Source organism: Malus sylvestris, chromosome 12 (genome assembly GCF_916048215.2).
Source record: "Malus sylvestris chromosome 12, drMalSylv7.2, whole genome shotgun sequence".
Classification (NCBI taxonomy): domain Eukaryota; kingdom Viridiplantae; phylum Streptophyta; class Magnoliopsida; order Rosales; family Rosaceae; genus Malus; species Malus sylvestris.
Window position 1 is genome coordinate 5,449,999 of NC_062271.1, and position 22,992 is coordinate 5,472,990.

The 22,992-nt window shown below is 35.5% G+C and overlaps 1 protein-coding gene across 1 annotated transcript; it reads right to left on the reverse strand.

The window, feature by feature from the left end:
- Positions 1-1,227: 1,227 nt before the first annotated feature.
- Positions 1,228-20,782, reverse strand: LOC126593112 (rRNA biogenesis protein RRP5-like). Its single transcript, XM_050258996.1, has 40 exons — positions 20,412-20,782; positions 20,088-20,299; positions 19,649-19,789; positions 19,357-19,530; positions 18,783-18,882; positions 16,910-17,028; positions 16,694-16,816; positions 16,475-16,546; positions 15,695-15,787; positions 14,602-14,715; positions 14,377-14,499; positions 12,976-13,161; positions 12,748-12,822; positions 12,505-12,641; positions 11,460-11,594; positions 10,965-11,104; positions 10,823-10,888; positions 10,103-10,209; positions 9,880-9,960; positions 9,713-9,787; positions 9,515-9,616; positions 9,111-9,279; positions 8,866-9,011; positions 8,590-8,673; positions 8,392-8,492; positions 8,095-8,245; positions 7,844-7,918; positions 7,555-7,702; positions 6,267-6,918; positions 5,581-5,641; positions 5,312-5,457; positions 5,032-5,215; positions 4,637-4,735; positions 3,948-4,315; positions 3,669-3,845; positions 2,580-2,682; positions 2,344-2,499; positions 2,003-2,233; positions 1,830-1,913; positions 1,228-1,738 (listed from the first exon to the last, which is right to left on the reverse strand). The coding sequence occupies exons 1-40, from the start codon at positions 20,578-20,580 to the stop codon at positions 1,631-1,633; spliced, it is 5,787 nt and encodes a 1,928-aa protein (XP_050114953.1). The 5' UTR covers positions 20,581-20,782; the 3' UTR covers positions 1,228-1,630.
- Positions 20,783-22,992: the final 2,210 nt, after the last annotated feature.

The window sequence follows — 22,992 nt, forward strand, 5'->3', positions numbered from 1 at the left end:
TGCGACGGTTGTAAATTAAAAGGAATGTGTGAGAAGTAAAAATGAGTGTGTAGATTGTAAATAGCCCATAAATCATAAAACCTAGTGCTAAAACATTGTTCATGCAGTGGAATAATGATTTTGCCCCCGATTTACTTTTCTTTTTTTCCTTTTTTTTTCAGCTCGCACAGTAAAATAACGGATTTGCCTATGTGGAACACGTGTGGTCATATGGTATAGCTAAAATAGGAGAAGATTGTGGTCCCATGTAGGTATACATATCATCACCACTACCAAATAATTCCTACTAATTATTTCCCTAACATGTAGGGAGGAGGAATTCAAACTCTAGTGCAAAAAGAGAAGAAGTACACTGCCCTGATCGATTAGCCCAACCCGTATCTGCCAAACCTACTTTTGATGAGTGAAGATACACAAAGCTACTTCGACTTTATTCTCTCAAGAATTAAGGGCTCATTTGGAACCGCTTTTAATGACTGAAGCATTTTTGCATAAATTGTTTTTGAATTCTAAAAGTACTAGAAGTGCTTCTTGTAAGCTGCAAGCAGCACTTTTGCATAAATTATTTTCACCAAAAGCGATTTCAGTCATTTTAAAAGCACATCCAAACGAGCTCATGTGCTTCTTGTAGGAAGCACTCAAGTGCTTCACTTGCATTTTAGTGAAAATGGCTTAGGGATCAAGCGCTTCACTTGCATTTTTACTATGAATTGACCCCCAAGACATTTTCACTAAAAGCACTTTCAGCCATTTTAAAGACACCTTCCAAACGAGACTTAAAACTCTCTATTATCCATTATTTTAGAAAAATTCCTCTCCGTTATTATAAAATAGCACTTCTACAGTCTACTTGTAAGCGTTTGCGAGAAACAGTTCTTACAAATTGCTACTGGATATTAGTTTCCGTGAACTTTCGAAAACCTCATCAGTTTTGTGAAGATTCAACAAGGGAAATTTATTGCCTATTTAGTTTTCTCATTGAACCAAGGTTTTGAAAAAGATATGCATTTTATTATTAGAGTTACATCATCAACTTAGCAATTATCAATACAACAATAACAACAAAACCTTCTCTCACTAAATGAGTCAGTTATATGAAATCTCGAAAACTACTTAACCGAAGAATTCTATTAGTATTAACTTGGTAGTTAGCATTGCAAAAGATAATTGTCGGATATTGAATCTTCTCACCAAAAACAAAGGGGTGAAAACAAAAACACGGAAAAATTCACTAGAAAACTACTCAACCGAAGAATTCTATTAACTTGCAATTCTCGAAGGGTTACAATTGAGATCAAAACTCCGCCGCCCGTAGAAAAAATGATAAGTTTCAGTTTCAACAAAAAAAAAAGAGCGCCAATATCTTTCCGACGGAAATCTTACGTAGTTGTCAGTTATTTCTTACAACCTTGGGACAATTGGTCTTCAAATTTCTAAATGCTTCATCCATGGTAGCCTTCTACATCCTGCCATGTAGCCTCCTCATTGAGCTGAAACGACATTGCAACAATGACGATAAATTGGCCATCCCCCATCTCTCGTGTAAGCGGCCAACAGCAAATTTGGTTGACAATCTGAAGATTATGAACCAGGAAACTTTTTTCCTTCGTAGTAAGAGGAACAATTGATATCAAGCTACTGTATTCTCCACATACTCCATTGCCTTCCGTTTCACATACTCGATCTTTTCTTCATCGCCGCGTGACTTCTCGTACGCCAGATACTTTTTAAATAAGAACTGCAAATCCAGAAATGAAGCACCCGTATAAGCTCTAACAGGAGACAAAGGCAAAACATTCTCAGTTAAAGGGGCATATAATTGTACACACCTTCATCTTTTTTGCTGGGAGGCTCAAACTAGTTGCCCTCTCAAATAGTGCATGAATCAGATCGCTATTTCCAAGTCGAATTTCCTGCCACAGTGGTACAAAAGAGCGTAAATTACTGCCTTGAATTTGACACAACAAATGAAATACTGAAATGCTAGAAAACGGGCATTTACTTGATCAAGGTAGACGCTCCACAAGTCTGTTCTCTTAGGGTTATTCCGCAAAATATTCTCAAACATGGATCGTCCTCTCTCGGGTTCTCCACATTTAAACTCTAGGATAGCTGTCTGGGAATTGAATTTGATAAGCTTATGCTTAGGAAGGACTTTCTCAGCACGACTGAGAACATCCTGAATCCCATCCTGCTGTCGCGTTAAGAGCAGCTTTACCCGCCTTAGCCAAACCTACAAGTCCATTCAGAATCAATATACTGTTTATACATCAAAAGAGCCTTCGAACCTTTACACACACGCGTATACCCAGATAGGAGAACAAAAATGTAGGAAATCACTACCTTGCAGGAAGTCTTGAACTTCTTTGTCATTTTATCAAGTAGCTCATCAGCCAACCTGTGTTGCTCAGTCCTTTCATACAGTCCTAAAAGTGCTAAATGAACCGTTTTGGAATCATTACACTGTACTGCTCTTTGAAAGACTTTCTTTACAGCTTCCTGAAGAAGAAAAAAAAAGCAGGTTAAAGGGCTTCATGTCCACATAAGAAAAACGAGGATTGCTTTTACTATTTTATTACCTCTGGAGGACTTCCGTATTTGTTTTCCAAATTGAAATAAGCCACCCAAACATTGAGCTTCTCCTTCTCAGTCTCTTTGTCCAACTTTATTGTTGCCAGAGCCCTTCACAGAGAAAAGAGAATCATTCAAGCTTAATTATGTAAACACGGATTATTATAAGCAGCACACATATATACACGCAGAGTGTCGCAGACACACACATTAAAGAACTAAGAGCAAAAGTTATAAGCACCAAATATACCAGGAGCTTTTGGTTCAGTTATAAGCAATGTATTAAAAGCGTGAGGCGTGGGCGAGGCGTCCGAGGGATAGCCCAGCCTAGGCATGAGGCATGAGGCAAAGCCTCACGGGACCTAAATTTTTTAATATATACACTAAGCATACACATATATTATATTTTAAAAATATAAAAATATAAAAAAAGATTATTAATCAATAATCACCCTAAGCGCACACATAAATATATATACACACATATATTATATTATATATATATATATATATTAAATAGAGGATGAAAAGCACAATGAGCACACATATAACAACGCACGCAGACAGCACACACATCCATTATATAAAATAAAAAAAATCAGAAAAAAAAAGGCAGAGAGATGATAGTGCAAGGAAGCGGTATGAGGCAGTTAAAACCCTAGCCAAATTTTGGGTTTGGGAGTAAAATATAAAAAATATAAAAATAAAAAAAAGCAGCCAAACAGAGATGCCTGGACGCCTTCCGCCCACTCCCTCAAAACAGAGGCGGCAACCCTCACGCCCAACCCTCACGCCCAGCCTCAGAGGCTGCCTAGGCGCTCCTAGAGGCGAGCATTTTAAAACATTGTGCCTACAATAGTTCGTTCAAACAAGTTTAGCATCTATGACAATCTTATTTTACATAACTTCTTTTAAGCATACCAGAAACCTCTTGTTCCGTACCCGAAACACAGGTTTTCAAACCCTATAGCAAACTACATAACTAGATTAATTAACCAAATATCAGGTCAAGGAGCATGCAATATTTATATGATTATTCCAGAAGCATGACTGTCCCATTTGCATATAAGCAATGCGTGTTTTTTGCTAAAGAGTACCTTTCAGCAATTGAGCGTGCCTTCTCAACATTAGATGCAGAGAGCACAAATTCCATATATTTTATCCAGACAAAACTGCTATTTGGAGAAGTTCTAACTAGTTTCTCATATTCCTCATCGGTTCTGGGTATATCATTTGCCAATAGTCTTTCCTCGGCAGACCTTATCTCGCGCTCCCTGAAAAAAATTGTTTCCAATTAGAACCAGAAGGGTAAGTGAGGAGTGTGTTGACAGCCTTAGAAAATAAGGAAAAGGGAAACACACAAATAAAAACCCAACCTCTCTTCCTTAGCTTTTTTCTTTGTCGGCTGCATTTTCTTTTCGTTGACAGTGTCTACATCAAGATGCTCTTTATCTTCACCGTCGAATTGGTCTATGTCATCAAGAGTGACGTCAAGCGGAGGAACAAAAGCTCTAGATTCTGCTTGTGCAAGAAACTGGGATTCTGCATTTTTACTATCGACGTCCATGTCCTGGGTAAAAAATGAATTGCTTTCGGGACATATGTCTGACATAGTAACATCCGTAAGAACATTCTCCACAATGGTTTCATCAGGATCTTGTTCTGAAGGCGTCTCAAGGTCATCATTGTCCATAATATAAACATCCTTCATCCCGAGAGAAACTCGGTGCCTTTCCTTGTCCACCTGATCAAAGAAGTTGAATAATTAACACTACAGTTGTCATGAATGCATAACACAGCCATAACATTATAGTTATTGAAATGTGTAAACAGAACAATTATTTATGACAACACACTTTTCTTCTGGGGAGCAAAACAATTTTTTATTTAAGGTAATGTGTAAACAGAAACACTGAACCAAAAACACAATGTGAAATTACCTCAGATAGAGGTAAAAGTATTTTCATATAAATGTTCTCAAAAGTTCAGTGTTATGCAGTTAATAAGATAAAAAAACAACTGTCCAAGAGTAGGAATTTTCACAACCATAATAGATAAACAATACCTTCAATACTTTTGCTGTCACCCTCTCTCCTGTTTTGTATTTAGTTTCAATATTGTCAAGTTTATCTTCTGAAAGCTCCGACACATGGCATAGTCCAACCTAAGCACAAAAGAAAAAAAACATGAAATCCTTTCAATGAAAAGAGGTACATGAATTATAAATGCATTCCCACATGTATAACAAAAGAGAGGAATTTATTACAAAGAACTTTGCTTTCTATTTTTAAATTTTCCAGTGTACATTGCTCATCAAAGGATGCTTAAACAGAAAATGGAATGATATCAAAATTCATATATGTAGTCATCAAGGAAAAACATTGGGCAAATGTTGCCAAACATAGAGACATATAAATAGATATAAAAAGTGAACTTTGCTTGATGTGACTCATCCATTACCAAGTTTGTGTTGTCAATCGTGATGAATAAACCATATGACTCCATCCTTTTTACCCTGCCAGAGATTATATCTCCAACACGCAAGCTATCCAAATTATCACTTCCAAATTGTGGCACACTGCTTGTGTTCAATGACTTCAAGGTGACTTCAACTCGCTTTGATAATGGCTCCACAGATGAAACCCTGCACCATAGCTTCTTAGTAACCAGTGCACCACTGCATTGAATTCTACCAATAAGTGTTACTCTTTTTCAACATGGGAAAAAAAAAATTACTTGCCTGCCAGTTACAAGTTTTCCAACTGGGAATTCCTTTTCGAGATCTTGAACATATCCATCGGATAAATTGGAGACGAGAATTTTCGCATCAAGCTTCCGCGAAAGTAAAATAAAACATCCCTTTGGTATTACATTTTTAACATAACCCTATCATTCAAGAATAATCATGAGCCACATAAGACACTACGATATCCTAATTAAATCAGAGTACATAAAATAAAAATAAAAAACTTGCAAGTAAAGCTTTGAAAGAGAGAAAATCTCGAACACCTGAACCACCATGTTAGGATTAAGATCTTCGATCGTTTCCACACGTTTGGTTTGAGAATGCCTGAACAGAAAAAATATTACTGTTCAGTAGCAAAACAAAGCAAGAGCCAAAGCAAGCAACAAACAGTGAAAACCGAAGAAAGCCAATCTTAATTGCAAAATTTTTAACAGTGACAATGCAAAAGTAAAAGTATGTTAAGCATATCAAAGTAAAATGTTATTCACATTCCCAGTTTGTCATTCTGAACTCATCTGTGTATGTGTTGAAATAATTAAATATAGATTTTGTAGTGCAAGATGACAAACTAGAAGTGTGAACAGCAGCTGTCAAACAAAAACTAATAGAACATGTCGCGATTTTGTAGTACATGATAACTCATCGTGACTGAAATAATTTCCAAGATGCTTCAAAGAACGCCATCAGCGTGGCACATGTAAACTCACACTGTACCCTATTCATTATGTGCATTACATTGTTTACATGCATATCCTTCATCAAGAGAACGTACAGCAATAAAATTCTAGACTGCAAGCATACGAGAACATAAGGTTAAAAATAAGTATTTTGGACAATTCATGCTCCTGAGATGAATTAAATATGCAACTTATTAACACAATGAGCAACAACAGTTTTAATAAAAGTCCATTGCTTCTATGTTACTTTGGCGATGAAGGCCATGACTTACGTGTCATCCTGGGGTTCCACAAAATCTGGACGGAGCCCGCCAACTAAAGAAGCGCGCAAAGACAAATCAATGTGGAAAGTTCCCTTCACAGAGCGGATAAGTTCAAGGACCTTGCATTTGACAAATTGCCCTTCATGATATCCAGACAATGGGTCAGACTCCCATGAGTCGTAAAGTTCAGTATAATGGACCCTGCCATAAAGATGGGGTCCAATTTGCACAGTCATTCCACTAACACCTGGAAGTTTTTTAATTATTCTCCCACCTATAACACGTCCCTCGCGAATATGAGCAGTAACATTCTCATTCATAATGTTAATGTGTGAATCATCCATCTTTGGAACCCCATGATCAACAGTTTTATTAGAGATGGGAGAAAAAGGATGCAGAACCAGGCGCAATAGCTTTTTCTCCCTGTTAACACTTAAGACATAACCAGATACAGCATTTCCCAGGTGAAAGCGTTTCTGAAATTCTTTAAGTTCACTAGGCTCACAAGCACTGTCGAGAATAAAAAGCTGAGCCCTAACACTTCGAGATATTGTCAACCAGACCCATTCACCATCCACTTTATAAACATAACCAGAGACACATTGCCCAGTTGAGAAATCAAGATCTTCAGTTATAATCTTTTCCCCTATTTCACAGGAACCTGAAATGAAATTGCAAATTCAAAATAAGACAAATAACGATTGAGGAAGAAGTAGGTAAGATAAATGAAACAAGACTTAGCCAGAACACCATTAATTAAATAATTAAGAGTAGTCAAGCAATCTAAATGGACATAGAATTTCCAGAAGATAAAATGTCATGACCTAGAAGCTTCAACCAGATAAAAAGAACAAACCTATATAAAAAATTTAACCATTTCTTTTCAATTGATTGAATCTAACAAGTTTTGACATCACAGTTGCATTATGCTATCAAGTAATATCCATGAGATGATGACTACTAAACTTCAGCACAGCCAATTATGCTCATGGTGCTGTACATCACATAATGAAGGTATCCCAGGAATAAGTACAGCTAGAGCAGCTGAATATAATTGACAGTATCATAGAAGCTGAGGAAATTCCTCAAAACAAGAGTTGCTTAGGCTATGACCCAAGATTTTATACTCCACATTTAAGATACACATTTTCTTGTTTACTAAGAAGAGAATATAAACGTCCGTTAAAGAGGATGCTTGGAGTAGCATTGGTAAATTTAACAAACAATCAGATAGTGCAAGAAATCACAATCTAAAGAAACAGACCAGTGTAACAAAAAATTATTAGATGCAAGTTACCCGTTAGCATTGTAGATTTCAAGGAAAGATCCCACTGGTAGCTCTTTTTGTTGTTATCTGAATAATTAGTCTTGGCAACGATCTTTGCAGCCACTGTTTGCCCAATTCTGAAGTTATTAAATGGGTCTTCCAGAAACTCATCATTTAGCTGCACAAATGGGGATCAGGGAAGTAGTTGTATCAGACAACAATTAGGAACACTGAAATAACATGCATATGATGGGTGAATGCATACAAAATTACAAATTAAAATTAAAAAGGCTTAAATCAAAGAATTCATAAGATGTACCTCTGTAATGTGAACCCGCCCATGAAAGCCAATTCCAAATTTCAATCTTAGTTCAAGAGGCTTTATTTCTGTAATCTGGATGGTGACAGCAGGTGATGAGAGCAATAAATGAGTACACAATAGTCAAAAAGATATTGTGTGTTTATTTATAAATATGTAACAAATAAAAAAAACACCAGAGCTCATGATAACTCAATACAATTGAAGAACAGCAGCAAGTTGTAAACAAAATCATCAGAAACGGATATTACCTCTGCCTCAACCATAGATCCCACTTTATAGCTGGACTTCTTCTTTGCCCGTTTTGAACTGGATGTCTCGGACTCACTTATAGATTTAAGTAGTAAAAGCAACCTACCTGTTGTTGTAGGGCTTGGAAGAGCCATAACAGTGGCATCAACACTGCATTAAGAGAAACTATTATACATATTGCTGGCCTATTTCTTTAAGACAACAAGACCACAATCTTTCAAAGCCGTATGCGACAACAAACAGATTGAATATAGAACCGGAAAAAAAAAATGTCAGATAATCAAGACCATGATCACCTTTGTCCATTCAAAAACTGTTTCTGAGGAACTTTTTGAGTATTGTAGTCGGAGATTGATGCATATCCTACAGCATAATTATACTTGGGGATTGAAAGAACCTGTGATAAAGAATATAAAAATCATATAAATAAGAGGTTGAGAACATGTGTGCCAATCAAAATATAAGGTACAACTTATATTAACTACAAAACTTACCAGGTAATTCTCTTTCACAATCTCAACAATTGCATTTACTGTCTGATGTACCTCCAGGTCATCCAATGCTTCACTTTTTCGTTTCTGAAATCAATATTTACAAAAAGTAGAGCATAACAAGAAAGCTAGAAGTTACAACAACGTAAAACGCAACAGAGAATGATGAAAATCTTCACTAGTGAGAAATAAGTTTTTTAAGAAAGACTACTCTCAGATTCACTACTAAGTCGCACATCAAAATAGAAAATTCAAAGATATACAAGGAATGCATTTAACCTTCTTATGACTTTTCTTGTCAGAACTTTCTTTGAATTTATTAGTGAACTCTTGTTTCATCGATAAATCAACAAGGTGCTCCGCCTTGGCAACGTCAAGTACAACTGCATGAACGCTGGAGCCTGTTTCTACAACGGTCCCACCTACTGCAGAGATTACAATGGAAAAAAAAAAGGAATTTTATTACTGTCTGAAAGAAATTAAGAAAACAAATAATTGACCAAACCATCAGTGAAATAACTTACATTGGTAGTGTGTGATGAAACCAAAGACGTCATTATATTTCTCAAAGTTGACAACAACTCCAACATCCTTTACCTCCTGTACTTTACCCTCAACAACACTGCCAATTGTAAATCCTTCTGACCAATTTGACTTGGATTCTTTTGAGTTTAACAGTTGCAGCGTAGCAATCTGCACCAAAAGGAGCACTTTCAAGGGTTAGAACTATAGTAAAACAATATAGACAGAAAATCTTAATAGAGCACTCTGCAATGTAATTTAACAATTACGTACTATGGAATACATATAAAACAACATATAAAAATTAACATAGGAATATAATCAATTAAAGAAGATAACTCGAGAACAAACAGCAATTAAACCAACTCAAGACAACTCAATTTAGAACGGTGCCGATGTTCATTACCTTCTCCTCCAACATAAAGTACTCCTGAATAAAGGACACATCTGTTGAAGAGCAAGATGACTGCTTCAACGACAGTGTTATTCGACCTGATTCGCTACTGACCTGGGGAGGAAATAAGTAGTTAAAGGATCTAATTGCCACTTACTAGTCTCATAGCAAATATAAATTTAAAAAATTTGTCTTAAACAGTTCACCAACATTTAGTATATTACTGCGAACAGATTGTCCAATGAAATAGGTTTCTGAAAGATCAGCTTTAGGGTCATCCATTGCCTACAAAATGAAGAGAAAAAAAATTATTGGATTCAGATGTAACAGAGGTAGAGGGGGAAGAATATGGAAAACTTGAAGGGGAAGAAATGAACCTTATGCCTGGGGGAGAAACCAGTCAAACGCCCAAGAAAGCGAACAAAACACCCAGTTTCAATTAAGTTACAAATGTAGCCCTAGTTCAATCAAACAGCAAAAATTGTCACTTGTAAGTACTAAGCAATCATTTTAACTAATAAACAACCATATATAACTTGAATAAAGTGTTCCCACAAAAGAATAGCATTCCATACACATCGAAAACTTCAGGGTGCTTACATGTACTAGCGAGTTAGGATGAACTTGACTGAGTTCTGAGGGAAGCTGCTGAAGTGAATTAATCAAAGAATATTTTGCAGAAAGGATCAAATTGTTCCCTTCAATGTCTACATCAATCCAAGACAAAATTTCAAGATTAAAAGTTATCAAAGATGATACAGATTTCATCCAACTGTAAGAAATTTAAAATTGCATTGAGAATACCAAATTGAAATAGCCAAAGAGAAAATTGTCACAACCAATAAGAGACCGCAGAATAATAAATGAATACAATTTTAAATTAGACACTCCAAGATCAGATATGTAAGAAAGAAAAGAACTATAGGAAAAGATATGATGCTGGAGATAAAGGATCCCCAATCAATTGGAACATGAAAAAGGTTATGAACTAATTAATAATACAAAAAAAAGATTTCATACAGAGAACAAATGCGTCAAACATAAAAACTTCTAAGAAAATTCGACCTCTATTTAACATTTCCCATAGATTCTTCCATTAAATCCAATATGTCCTTTTTAAGTCCACATGGATCCACCCTTTTCACTGTTCTCTTACTATTGTTTTGTTTGTCCATGAAATATTTTAGGGAAAGGTAAAAGAACAAATTTCAAAATACTTTCTCTAATTGTCGGTTTAATAAGTAAAAAAATAAAAACAAAGAGAGAGAGAGAGAGAGAGAGAGAGATCAATAGTCAATAGGGGTGATGAAGTTCTCATACCTAGCACCAGCAATTGATCAAATTCATATCCAGGCTTCAAAACTGACCTCATCAAAGCAGCAAGCCCTGCATAGCAAGAGATAGAATGAGAGCACCAAACAAGAGACCAAAATAATCAACATCAATGCAAATAAATATATACCGTGGTGATCTGACAAGTGATCAGTAAAAATTGTTCCCATCGAGTAACCTTTTCCATTAACATAAACAGCACTGGGGGTTACTCGATCAACAACTCCAGAAACAAGGCAACCCAACTTGGCTACATCATCCTCAGAAACCCTGTCAATTCAAATCCAATCATATCAGCAGAACAAATATTCAGGCTTGTCTTCTTCTTCTTTGGTAATTGAAACTCAAACTTAATGCCCTGGTATTAAAAATTTGAAAACATAACCCACTATATAAATCTAAATCATTAAAGCCATCAGGGATCTAACTACAGCATACAGCTTAATGGAAATACTTTTAACATTTCAGAGGCATGGATACATTGAAGCATTTTAGTTTTTAACATTTTTCTGAAAATGGACAATACATTAGGGCATTTGTGTTCACTCCCAAAAGTAAAACCAAGCAAAAGTCACAAATAAGTGCATAAAGTTGAAAAATAAAGTCATAGCATAAGGAAACAAACCTTGCAGGCCTTATTACGAAGCTAAGTTTGATCCGCCTTGATGTAGGATTGGAATTGATAACTCTACATTTGACAACTTGCCCAACATGATACATTGAACTTGGGTCAGATCCTGGTTCCAATCCGAGTTCAGATCTGGTTTCAAATAAGAACAAGTAATCAATAACAAACAAATGTGAGTACAATTAAAAATAAAAATAAAAACAAAACATACCACACAAACAAAAACCAAATAGTTAATGTTCTGCATAAATAAACAGACAATTTTAATGAATTGGTGTATTTAACAATGTGTCACTTCCAAGGCTTCTAAGAACATTAATTGAATAAATAGAAACGGAGAATAAAGATATGCATACTGCACCTTACTTTGACATCTTCGTGTCAAATAAATGATATCTTACTTCCAATCAATAGCCAAGAGGAAAATCCCCTTACTTTGGCTATGTCCATATTTAAACTGAAGGAAAAACTTACAACAATTGGAAGACATTCATTTAGAATGTTCATATATGAACTAGAAACCTTTCCATAGATTGTATATATGCAATACATTCATCTCCATTGTCAAACAAATATGAGTAATTCTGATCACTGATCATACAGTCTCTTCTGTAGACTAAAGATACAAGAAATACAACTTTCTTTTACTTAGCCTTTCCCTGTATTAAGGTGCATATGCCTTCAGGTACAGTTTAAATGCTCAATTAAATCATGTCGAGCAAGTGCCTGAACTTCAACACCAAAGAAAAATACTAGCCTTCCATTGGTTGAGCCTTAAATTTAAGCTGGTCTTAGCAACGAGTACATTGCCAACAAACATATACAACGAAACATCTATGCTGAGGAAATGAATCATCTATAGTAAGAAATCCACCAACAAGACGGGAAAACAACACATGCAAGTAAGATTAACACTGCAAAATTAAGAAGACGTATTCCATATACCAAAATATAGAGTATAGAATAACATTCATTATGATCATCATTCAAGTAAAGAGATTATTTAGATTGCAAGCTAAGTGGTCACTGGTCAGGGCCTTACCTTGGAGCAAATCCTTGGACTCCATTGTAAAAATGGACAAAGCATCCATGTTCTTCAATCTTTCTTATCCACCCATGGGTGATTAATCCGTCAGCAGCCTCAGCATATGAACTAACAATCCCATGTTTCGATTTCACCTGTAAATCAGCCAGATGAATACTATTTGTGGAAGATTGAAAGATAATATGCCAACCAAAGGAAAATTATAGAACAATCAAAACTTAAAACAAAAATATTACATACAAGTGTTTTCTTGTGTGTAACAGTTATTCTCTTGGACTTGCAACCAAGCACACGGAACAGAAGTTCAGCTCCAATCTGCAGAGTGACATGGGAAATGGAATGAAAAGATTCAAAATTAAATTCCAGACGACGATTATCACTATAATATCATTGACGTGTAAAAATAGAATCCATAGGAGAGTCCAGTGAACATATATCATGGCCGAAAAGAGTACACGTATAAGATACCTTAAATTTTTTTCCAGGCTTTGCAATTTCAAATTCAGACATATGAGTAAGAGGGCAAAGTGCCTTCACACCACCAGAAAATTGCACGATAGCACCAAAGCTGTCCACAGCTATGATTTTACCTCTCACCACCATCCCAGGCTTGACATCAGAATGAGTAAAGACTGTCCCTTCCATAGCGCTGGCCTGCTTCACAGAAATCCAATTAGACATACTTGTAAATCAGTAAGGGCAACACCTAAACATGGAATAACCAGCATCGTCTTAATGGGAGAGAGTAAATCCTGAATTTTTCTAGACGGTGAAACATAAGTTCCAAGGAAGGTATAAATCAAGCTAGGGTATGAAATGATACAGAAAGAGAGCTATCTGCATATGTTCAGTTAGAAAAAGGCCCGATTTGGTTGCTTCAGAAGACACAAGGATATCCACAATATATAGCTCAAAAAAATTTGCACAACACAGAACACAAAGAACCTTAACATAACAATAAAAGGCTCCATCAGTGAACAAGAACAGGAACAGGGTTACCACCACCAGTGACATTTACAATTAACATGCAGAAAAAATTTCTAGCATCTAAGAAAATATTTATTAACTGTGGAAATGGAAGAATACAATTTCTAGTTTTGTGGAGCTGCAAACAAAATGAGGTAAACTAGATAACTGGTTCATCAAATCTGACTCAAACAAACAAGATGAGGCTCTAACTCAACCTAATATTCCAACCAAATCAGAAATATTCTAATTGCAACACTACTTGGTAAATACAAGATACTGAAAATAAGAAATTACTCAGTTCAGTTGTTCTTTCCTGAATAATCCACTTTTATATGTTAAACTTGAAGAGAAGTTGGCACATAAGAAACTAGCTGACAATTATATTAACCACTTGTCCCTGGGATCCTAAGCATTGCACAAGGCTGTAGAGATTGTTCCTATTTGGTCTATCAATCCAAAAAGTCATCCTTGGATCGATGGTGGACAACTCAAATATGTTTATCAAGATAAGTTTATTTGAAAGTGAGATGACACCGTCCTCTCATGCAGATCCGTCTTTAGTTGCCCATACAACTCGAGATCAATCTTCAGATTGGGCTAATATCATCATATGGCTAAATGAGTTCTAGATTCAACATTTTATGGAATAGCATACCAAAGTTTGCAAAACATGTTTTTGATACATGTTAGATGCCACTTAGGCTCAGGCTTCTTCAGCACAATAGCCTAAACTTCAAAGTTCATGTCAAAGTCGTTTAGTAAATGATCATTCCAAGAGAGGGTAATATGGGCATTTAGGCAAAAGCTCTGCAGCTCCCTTTCTACAGTACACTACGCCACAAGGTGTAATATCAAACAAGTGTATGTCACCAGAAGCAAGGTTGAACATATAAGCATCACCTTCAAAGTCCCTGTCGCAAGCCCTTCCAGGTGTCTAAAACCAAGAATTCTGACACGAACACGACTACCTAGCTTGAACTTTTTTTCAAGCTTTCGAGCATCCTCTTCAGCCACATCAGATATCTATAATTAAGACAATAAATAAAAAAAAAGATTCATCATCTATATGATAACAAATATGTAAGCAAAAGTAGCCTCACAATTAAAGCCACAGAATGAACGTACACTAACGTATGCCGGAGTTGAAACCGGGGTAGATGGTATTTCAAGCAGAAGGCCCAATCCTTTGTCGACCCTAACCACTTTTGAGTCATCACATATGTCTCCGATTTTAACAAGCTACACATTAAAGCAAATGATGTTAGTCTCAAGAAGGGTGGTTGTTGTTCTCTTTCCCAATGGCCTTCTGGACTAGTTTTTGACAAAAAAGCCTCCACAAGCAGTTATAAGATGGGCACAATAGTGGCAGAGAAAAAGAGAGAGCATGGGAGAGGAGGTGAAGAGAATAAAAGGAGAATGTCTGAATATTCTAAACACTTGTTAAATTTAATCTTCTTATTCTCTCAACACTGTGTGTACCAAAGAAAAAAAAAACTATGGATGTTTTCCAGGAAAAAATTCCATGCAGTGGTGATACTTCTCTGTTTTGATTGCAGTCCACAATGTTGATAGTTACTCAACAAAAGCTCCATAGATTGAAGGAAAAAAATTAATAGTAAATTAGAAGAACATAATCCAATTGATTCTTAGTTGAGAAATTGCCTTGGTGTCCTCCCATTGCATTGCAAAGTAAGAAGGGTGTTTTCCTAAAGTATTTGAGTTTGAAGTATTTTTCTCTAGACGTAATCTCATCAAGGGCATAAATGTGAAAAGCCCAAAGTTTAAATTCATATGGGATGACCAAAGATATCTCCATGGCTATTTTTAAACAAAAAACAAAGCATAATAACAGTTGTTCTATAACAATCCTAATTTTGATAATGAACAACGACTGGAGCATCAATTTATGGAAGAAACAAATCATTCTACAAACAGACTAAAAGGGACACCAGCTGAGCATCTGCTTGCAACAACACAAGTGAAACCCTAAACATGTGCCCACATATGGTAATATGGACCAGGAATGACTCATCAATCCTAAATTTAAGTATACAGAGTCAAATCTTGCTCACAAATAGGTTATAGGACTACAGACTACAGCTGCACAACACACAATAATACAAAATTAAAAAGGAAAGATAAAACTTCTGAGTCCAAAATTTTATCTCAGAGCATAAAGTGCAAGACATTAGAGATTTATGAATGCAAAATAACTTACTGAAGGAGGAGCCTTGTTACGGACAAGATGTGGATTCAGTGTCAAACCAACAGCTCTAGTTGAAGGATCAATAAACAATATTCGAGCATTAACCTAAAACAAAATAGTATAAACACATTTACAAATAATTAGAAACACGCAACTCAAAGGAAATGAAGTAACAAACGAGACCCCAGAGTACTCAATCAAACCAAAATTAATTGGATAAGAGGAGTCGTTAAATAACTTACTAAAAACCACTAGATCAACAGTATTTAGAACATTATGCGTGCAAAAAAAATAACCATAAGATGTAAAATCATCACACAGTACTCAGATCTACATCCTTTTTTATAAAACTTAATCAAGGAGGAAAAAATTAGACGGATGACTTACAGAAATATTGTAACATAGAGATGAAAGAAATAATACAAGGAGAGGACACACAGTTGACTAGAGGGCTAACACACTAATCCAACAAGATCATGATCTAGAACTTGCAACAGACATGAACATTGTGATATTTCCTTTTTGCGGTTTTAATGTTGTACTATAGCCAAACCAGATAAGACCAATGAAAAACAGAAGGCAGCTTCGTTTTTTGGGCGAACCGAAATCAAGCACCATGCTAAGGAGTTGTCACAGACCATGCATCAGATGTAAATAAATAAATAAATATACATATGCTGTCCACTGTTAATGCACATACAAATTATATTCATGTTTCCATTTGCCATTACACCATTGGCGGCACTAAGTAAGAATTATTCAGATGAATTGACTGTGCATTTTAACACTTGCCTTCTTGTGTTGATTGTACTCCTCCTTCCAGTTTATGGTAGGGCAACTATTTTGCAGATGGAATAAATCAACCTGCAAATTTGAAATGAAGAAATATATATATAAAACATGAAAAAAACTTAAAATTTGTACACATAGTGACATAGCCTGCTGTCATCTTTTGCTCATATGATTCGTGTAAGCAACTCGTATAAAAGGAATACACAGATGAGAACTTACAGTTCCAGTAAAGTAAGTTAGAAATGATAACATAACCCCATTTTCAAGGGTCGATAGCACACGAGCATTAACCATCATGCCTGGAACGAGTAGATCAATTGAAATTCCCTTGAGATCCTTGGTCTGTATATGATTTCAGAAAGAAAGAAAAAACATAAATAAGAAGGGAAAATGTGAAAATGAAACATAAAACACATGAGAGCATGGGGGGCATACCACACATTTTGACACAGTTTCTGGGTCAGAACTCAAATACACAACCTTGCGGATTTTATCAACACTTTTAACAGCACCTTGAAGTAGTTGCCCAGCTTTCAGTTGAATCTCCTTGGTGTCTGAAAAGACAACATAATGAAAAGCTAATAAATTTCTTATATTAAATCAATGTATTAAAAGCGTGAGGCGTGAGCGAGGCATCTGAGGGATAGCCCAGCCTAGGCATGAGGTGAAGCCTCATGGGACCTAAATTTTTTAATATATACACTGAGCGTACACATATATTATATTAAAAAAAAAGATTAATCAATAATCACCCTAAGCACACACACATATTATAAATACATATATACACACATATATATACATATATTATATTATATATATATAATAGAGGATGAAAAGCACAATAAGCACACATATAACAATGCACGCAAATGGCATACACATCCATTATTTGGGTTTGGGAGTTAAAACCCTACCCAAAATTTGGGTTTGGGAGTTTAAAAATAAATAAATAAATAAAAAATCGACTGAGGCGCGCCCTGAGGCGAGCCTTTTAATTAAATAGAAAAATCAGAAATTACACCTGCAGCATATGGCTAGTCAGAATTTATCCCCAAACAAGTGAGAACAAAGAAATGAAATTTATAATAATAATAGGTAAATAGAACAAACCACATAAAACCTCAACTGTGAATTTCAGACATGAAACAAATACAGATTCTTGCAATTATATTCTGTGTGGAGTATTACAAGATAACCATTTAATTATTTATCCAAGATCCTCTAAGAAACCGAAAAATTAGGAACACAGAAACAAGCAAATGTAACCTCATGTATTGTAAATTCAATTAGCCATCATGTGACCCTCAAAAAATACTTCAGAATCTTATGCTAAAGTTTAGGATGTTGCATGTGAAAGTTCACTCCATTTACTCTTCACTGGTACAGAAGACCAAGAGTTATGACATAACATTTTACAAACATCAGAATATGGTATACTACAGCAATAACAGAAAAGCCGTGTCCCACCCACCTATTCCTCAGAAATATTACATTTAACTTGCATGTTTTTCCTAATGACCTCTATCCATCTTATTTTTGTTTTCTTGTTTATATAATCACCCTAACTATTCTATTCATCTTCACTTCTTTTTCTTTTTCAACAAGAAGAAAATATTTTTATTGATTAGAGTAGAATCCCACACAGAATAATGAAAGCATTATATTAATGATAAAAAGATTTTGAGCCTCTGCACCCATTGCCTATTGATTTTGGGCTGAACCTCCTTTCGGTAGTTATGAACTGTTATGCACTTAATCAGCACCCACAAGCAGCCTATACTTGTTTATGTTTACTCTTGCTACAAAAGTGCTCTTAACTTCTAATCAATTACATGACATTTCAAAAAGTAAATAATCATACAACATAAAAGTAAATATTTATATTTCTACAACTAATTCGATAGTTATGAACTGTCATGTACTTAATCAGCACAAATAAGCAGCCTAGACTTGCTTATTTTTACTCTTACCACAAGGTGTTCTTAACTTCTAAAGTTCTAATCAATTACATGACATTTGCAAAATGTCAATAATCATACCACATAAACGTAAATATTATATTTCTACAAATACAGGTCCTCACATAGATGTTTCTCAACCTTTAGATCAAATACGGACAGCTTAGGCGCACCATCGTAACTGATCTAATAGCAGGAAATATGATATCACTTCAGGATCTTATTTAAGGACCTTCTGAGAGAATAATGAGTAGGTTTAAATTTATATAGGGCTAGAAAGAGTAAAGAAGAAGGTACTAAAAGTAATTGGTACACATAAACGGGTAAACCTATACATGTGGACTTACCAGATTCACTCTTTTTTGGCAAAAATCCCGTAAATGAAGATAAACCAAAATGGAGAATATAACCATGGTCTTCAATGCTTTTAACATATGCAGTAAGGACCTGAAATTAAAAAATAACAAAGAAAAAATTTAACATGGTACAGAATAAAATAAATAAATAATTAGAAAAGATCAGGTCTGCTTTATCAGCCAAACAGAGAGATTAGCAGCATTCAACTTTAAAAGCAGTGATGCCTTCCAAAGGCACAGCTGAACTGGCCTCATTTCAAATAAACAAATGGAACAGTCACCATAATAGATTGCTAGTCTGGGTTCATGTGGTTGCCCTTGCTGCATATTTCTACAATGCTTCATGTTGAAAACTGATATCTAATATAACCAATAATGTCTTTCTTTCTACTAGAGATGTATCAGCTATCTTCGTTATCTTATTACATCATATCAAACTATGAAATTCATATTATGATTCAGAAGCTTTCAAACTATTTATCAAAAGCAAAAGCTGGATGTAAGAAGAAATGAAAATGAAAAACTAGGTATGAAAATGAAAAACTATGTGATCAGATTATCTTACCATGCCTTCTTGAACAGACTCCAAAGTGAAGCCCTTGTACAACGAAGATAGGCGCAAAGAAAGCCAGATCTTCCTTTTCCCTTTCTCTTTCTTATCCTCATCTAACTTCAATACAATGCAAGATACCAGCTGCCCAGTATGGAATACGCTAGGAAGGAGACTATCTGCTACAGCCTGGTAAATATTACAATGCAAAGATTGCTCAGAAAAAAATAAAAATATTTTCAAATAAAAAGTGGGATATAACATGATAACAACGATGAGATTACAGGAAACAAATACTTATTATTACCTTATTTTCATCATCCAAAATAGGATCAAAAGCTTCAGAAGCTCGAACTAATCCACGCAATCCCCCTGGAAGACTAATTACGAGGTCCTTTTCATTTACTTCAGAGACAACTCCCCAGACCTTCATTCCAGCAGAAATATTCTGGACAGACATAAAGGAATAGTACATCAACAACTTTTAACCAAAAATAATACTGAGAATACCATATGATGCATTGACTCGAAAAAATATACAATGTACTTTATATAATCTTTTTGGAGGGCTCTTAAGTATTCTTTGGGGATAACAAAAAGCTTCACTTCACAGAGCCTAATAACATCATTTATCTTACCTGAGGTATCTAACACATACATATATACACACATTCGAAAATTTAACAAAAATTAACGTAGATTCTTCATTCTTCCAAAAATTACAATGCTTTATGTTTTCAGGCTACCTTCATAGTGATCTTGTTTGCATATTTAGGTAGCTTTCCAGAAATACCGTCACCGAAAAGCGACCCCAAATCGTCCTCCTTCGTTGCGACACTATTCTTCTGCATCCCTTTCTTCTTCCTCTTCTTCAGCTCCCGCTCCTCTGCCTCAAATTCAGCATCGACTTCGGCCCGAATTTCATCCCGCTCTTGTCGATTCAAAGCACTTCCTCCCCCTTCAATAAAAAAAAAAAAAAAAAAAAACTTACAAACCATTTAATTCCCAATATAATTTAAATACCAAAACACAAAATTGAACAAAAATAAATAAATTATAGAAGTTCAAACCTCTGGGGAAGTCGGGGACGTCGTCTTCGAGCTGCAAAGCGACGGCTTCAGACCTGACGTCGTCGTTTTGGTCCTTGTTTGGTTTGAACGGTTTTTTGGAGGACTTGTTGAACTTTGGAGCATCTCCGGCCTTCTTCTTGGCCTGAGGTTTCTTGAAAGGCGGTGCCATTTTCACAGAACGACAGCAGTGGTCGTATGCGACGAGAGATGAGCGTGTATATATATATATATATATATATATATATATATACGTGTGTGCGTATATATGCGTCTGGGTTTTTCTCTAGGATTGGGGTTCTAGAGGTTTAAGGAGAAAGGGGACAGAGAGCGGGGACTGCAACTCGGCGAGGGTTTAGGGCGAGTGGGGGTTGAGGAGGGGGATCAAGTCAAACGGCGTCGTGGGGGGTTAGGGCTTTACGTTATGAACGCTGTCGTTTTGGGAGTTTTTTGTTTACACTAATGGCACGTTTAGGGTAATCGAAATCCGAAATTGAATTCCGAGATACTCAAATGTTTACCAAGTATTGGGAAATCAAACATTTGTTGGGACCCATGCAAATTTTGGAATCCGACTTGGATTTCCTAAAATTTGGTGGTATTTGAATTTCATATTGTTAGGGGTAATCGGAATAGACATTTCCTCCCTATTATGCCCTTATTTATTTTTAAGATTTTAAAATTATCCCTCATATTAACCCATCGAAACACTAAGGACGATATTTTTATTGAAACCAGGATCAGCTGGTGGTTTCGTCACGACGGTCCCTCCTTTCTAGGGCCAAGAAAACTCAAAAGCATTTCAACATTCCCCTAACCAATATTGTGCGATTCACCAATGTCAGGATGTGCAAAAAGCACCTTATCAAGGTTAGTCACAATTATGCTTTTTAAATTCCTAAAGTATCGTTTTTCAACTTTTTGAAACTAAACTCAAGACCAATTGGAATGTTCACTAATTGGGGACTTGGCCAAGACTTTCAACCATGGAAACCTAGAAATTCCAATTGGATATGTCTCAGAAGAGTCGTTTCTAGCTGATCATATTGTAAAGTGAAATGAATTCATATATTAAGTGATTAAAAGTATTTATCTTTGTATCGAATCAAGTGTTGTCGGCGTTTCATTCGTAATTTAGAGAAGTGTCCTCAACAGCAAGTCGGGCACAAGTCCAATCAAACATGGCGACAAAAAGGGTGAGAGCTTTGTATCCCGACCGCACCACGAGGCATTGTCAGCAAGTCGTGTTGTTTGGGAATGCAGCTCCAATCAAGCGGCAAAAGTATTTATCTTTGCTTCCGATTATGAGGTATTATGTTTGAAATTATGAGGTATTATGTTTGAATTTGATCCCAAGGAATTATGGTGGAATATCACCTCCTTCGATCACTTGTACCTAAAAACGAAAAAAGATCCTTTGACAAAAAAAAATAAAAAATAAAATTAAAACCAAAAAAGATCATATTGTGGATTATGATTTGGAAGTTTTAACGAAAAGTCCGCGATACTGTTCACTTTAACGAAAAACCATATTTTTACACTAAAAGTCAAATCTGGTACTATTCACTTTACCCTTTATTTTGTTCTTATCGTTAAAACTCAAAGTTTTCAAGCATTTTCATTAGTTTTTCTTTATGATTTTGCATTTAGGTGCTGGCCCATCTTTAACCCGAATCTCGAAGAAGGATACGAATATTGACAGCCATTTGCATCTTCTAATATGAATAATTTCCCATTTTCTATACCTCTCATTACGTGACCCCAAATAAGTTATAACAATATTTACAGCTGCATTTTGAACGAAACATTTTCCTCTATCTTTCATAATTTACACACAAGAGAAACAACTATGCTGGCATGTGCTAACATACCAAAAATGTGTAAACTTTTTTAGGATGTTGTTGTTATCACTCCAAAAATTTCATTGTGCACTTCTCATAAATGTATTTTTTTTTCTTCTAAATATAGAAAGTTTGGAATGCCGAGACATATGGAGTGATAAGAGCATCTCCAAAGGAAATGTCAAAATGTCCAAAGCATCATTAACAGTAAAAAAAAAAAGGCAGCAACATTGTTTTCCAACTGAAAAGCCAAATCTGATGTGGCATGACATGGAATGGCAACTTTCACCTTTGCTATCAAAATTGAAAGCAGCTTCAAATTTTTGTTGATTAATTATTAAATGCTTTTTATTAATTTTATTATAGTTTGAAAACATTTATCTTCCTCCCACACCCTTTCCAACTCTGAAAATATCAGTCTGAACACTGCAAAACCAGCTTCTTGGTTCAGAGAAAACCCAACTCTGCCACAAATCATTGAAGCTTGGCGTTCTCTCCAGCCAGTAATTCTTCATTTTCTTCTTGATAGGCCTATGGAGCTTTTTCGCAAATGGTTTTAGGATTTGGTGTGTATGAGTACTGAATATTTGACCATTAATCTTGCAATGCATTTGAATCAAAGGGAATAGGCTAAACGAAATTGTATCGATTCAATTTGTTTTGAATTCAATTTAAAAGAAAAGAAGAAAAACAAACGGCTTGAAGTTATATAGGTATGAAACTTATATTGAGATGATTTAAAT

Excerpts from the sequence above, each read along its gene's own strand:
- LOC126593112 (XM_050258996.1), bottom strand. The coding sequence starts at position 20,580 with ATGGCACCGCCTTTCAAGAAACCTCAGGCCAAGAAGAAGGCCGGAGAT. Across the intron at positions 10,889-10,964 it reads TCACTTGTCAGATCACCACG|GGCTTGCTGCTTTGATGAGG; the intron begins GTATATATTTAT and ends CTTGCTATGCAG. Across the intron at positions 2,500-2,579 it reads AATACGGAAGTCCTCCAGAG|GAAGCTGTAAAGAAAGTCTT; the intron begins GTAATAAAATAG and ends TTTCTTCTTCAG.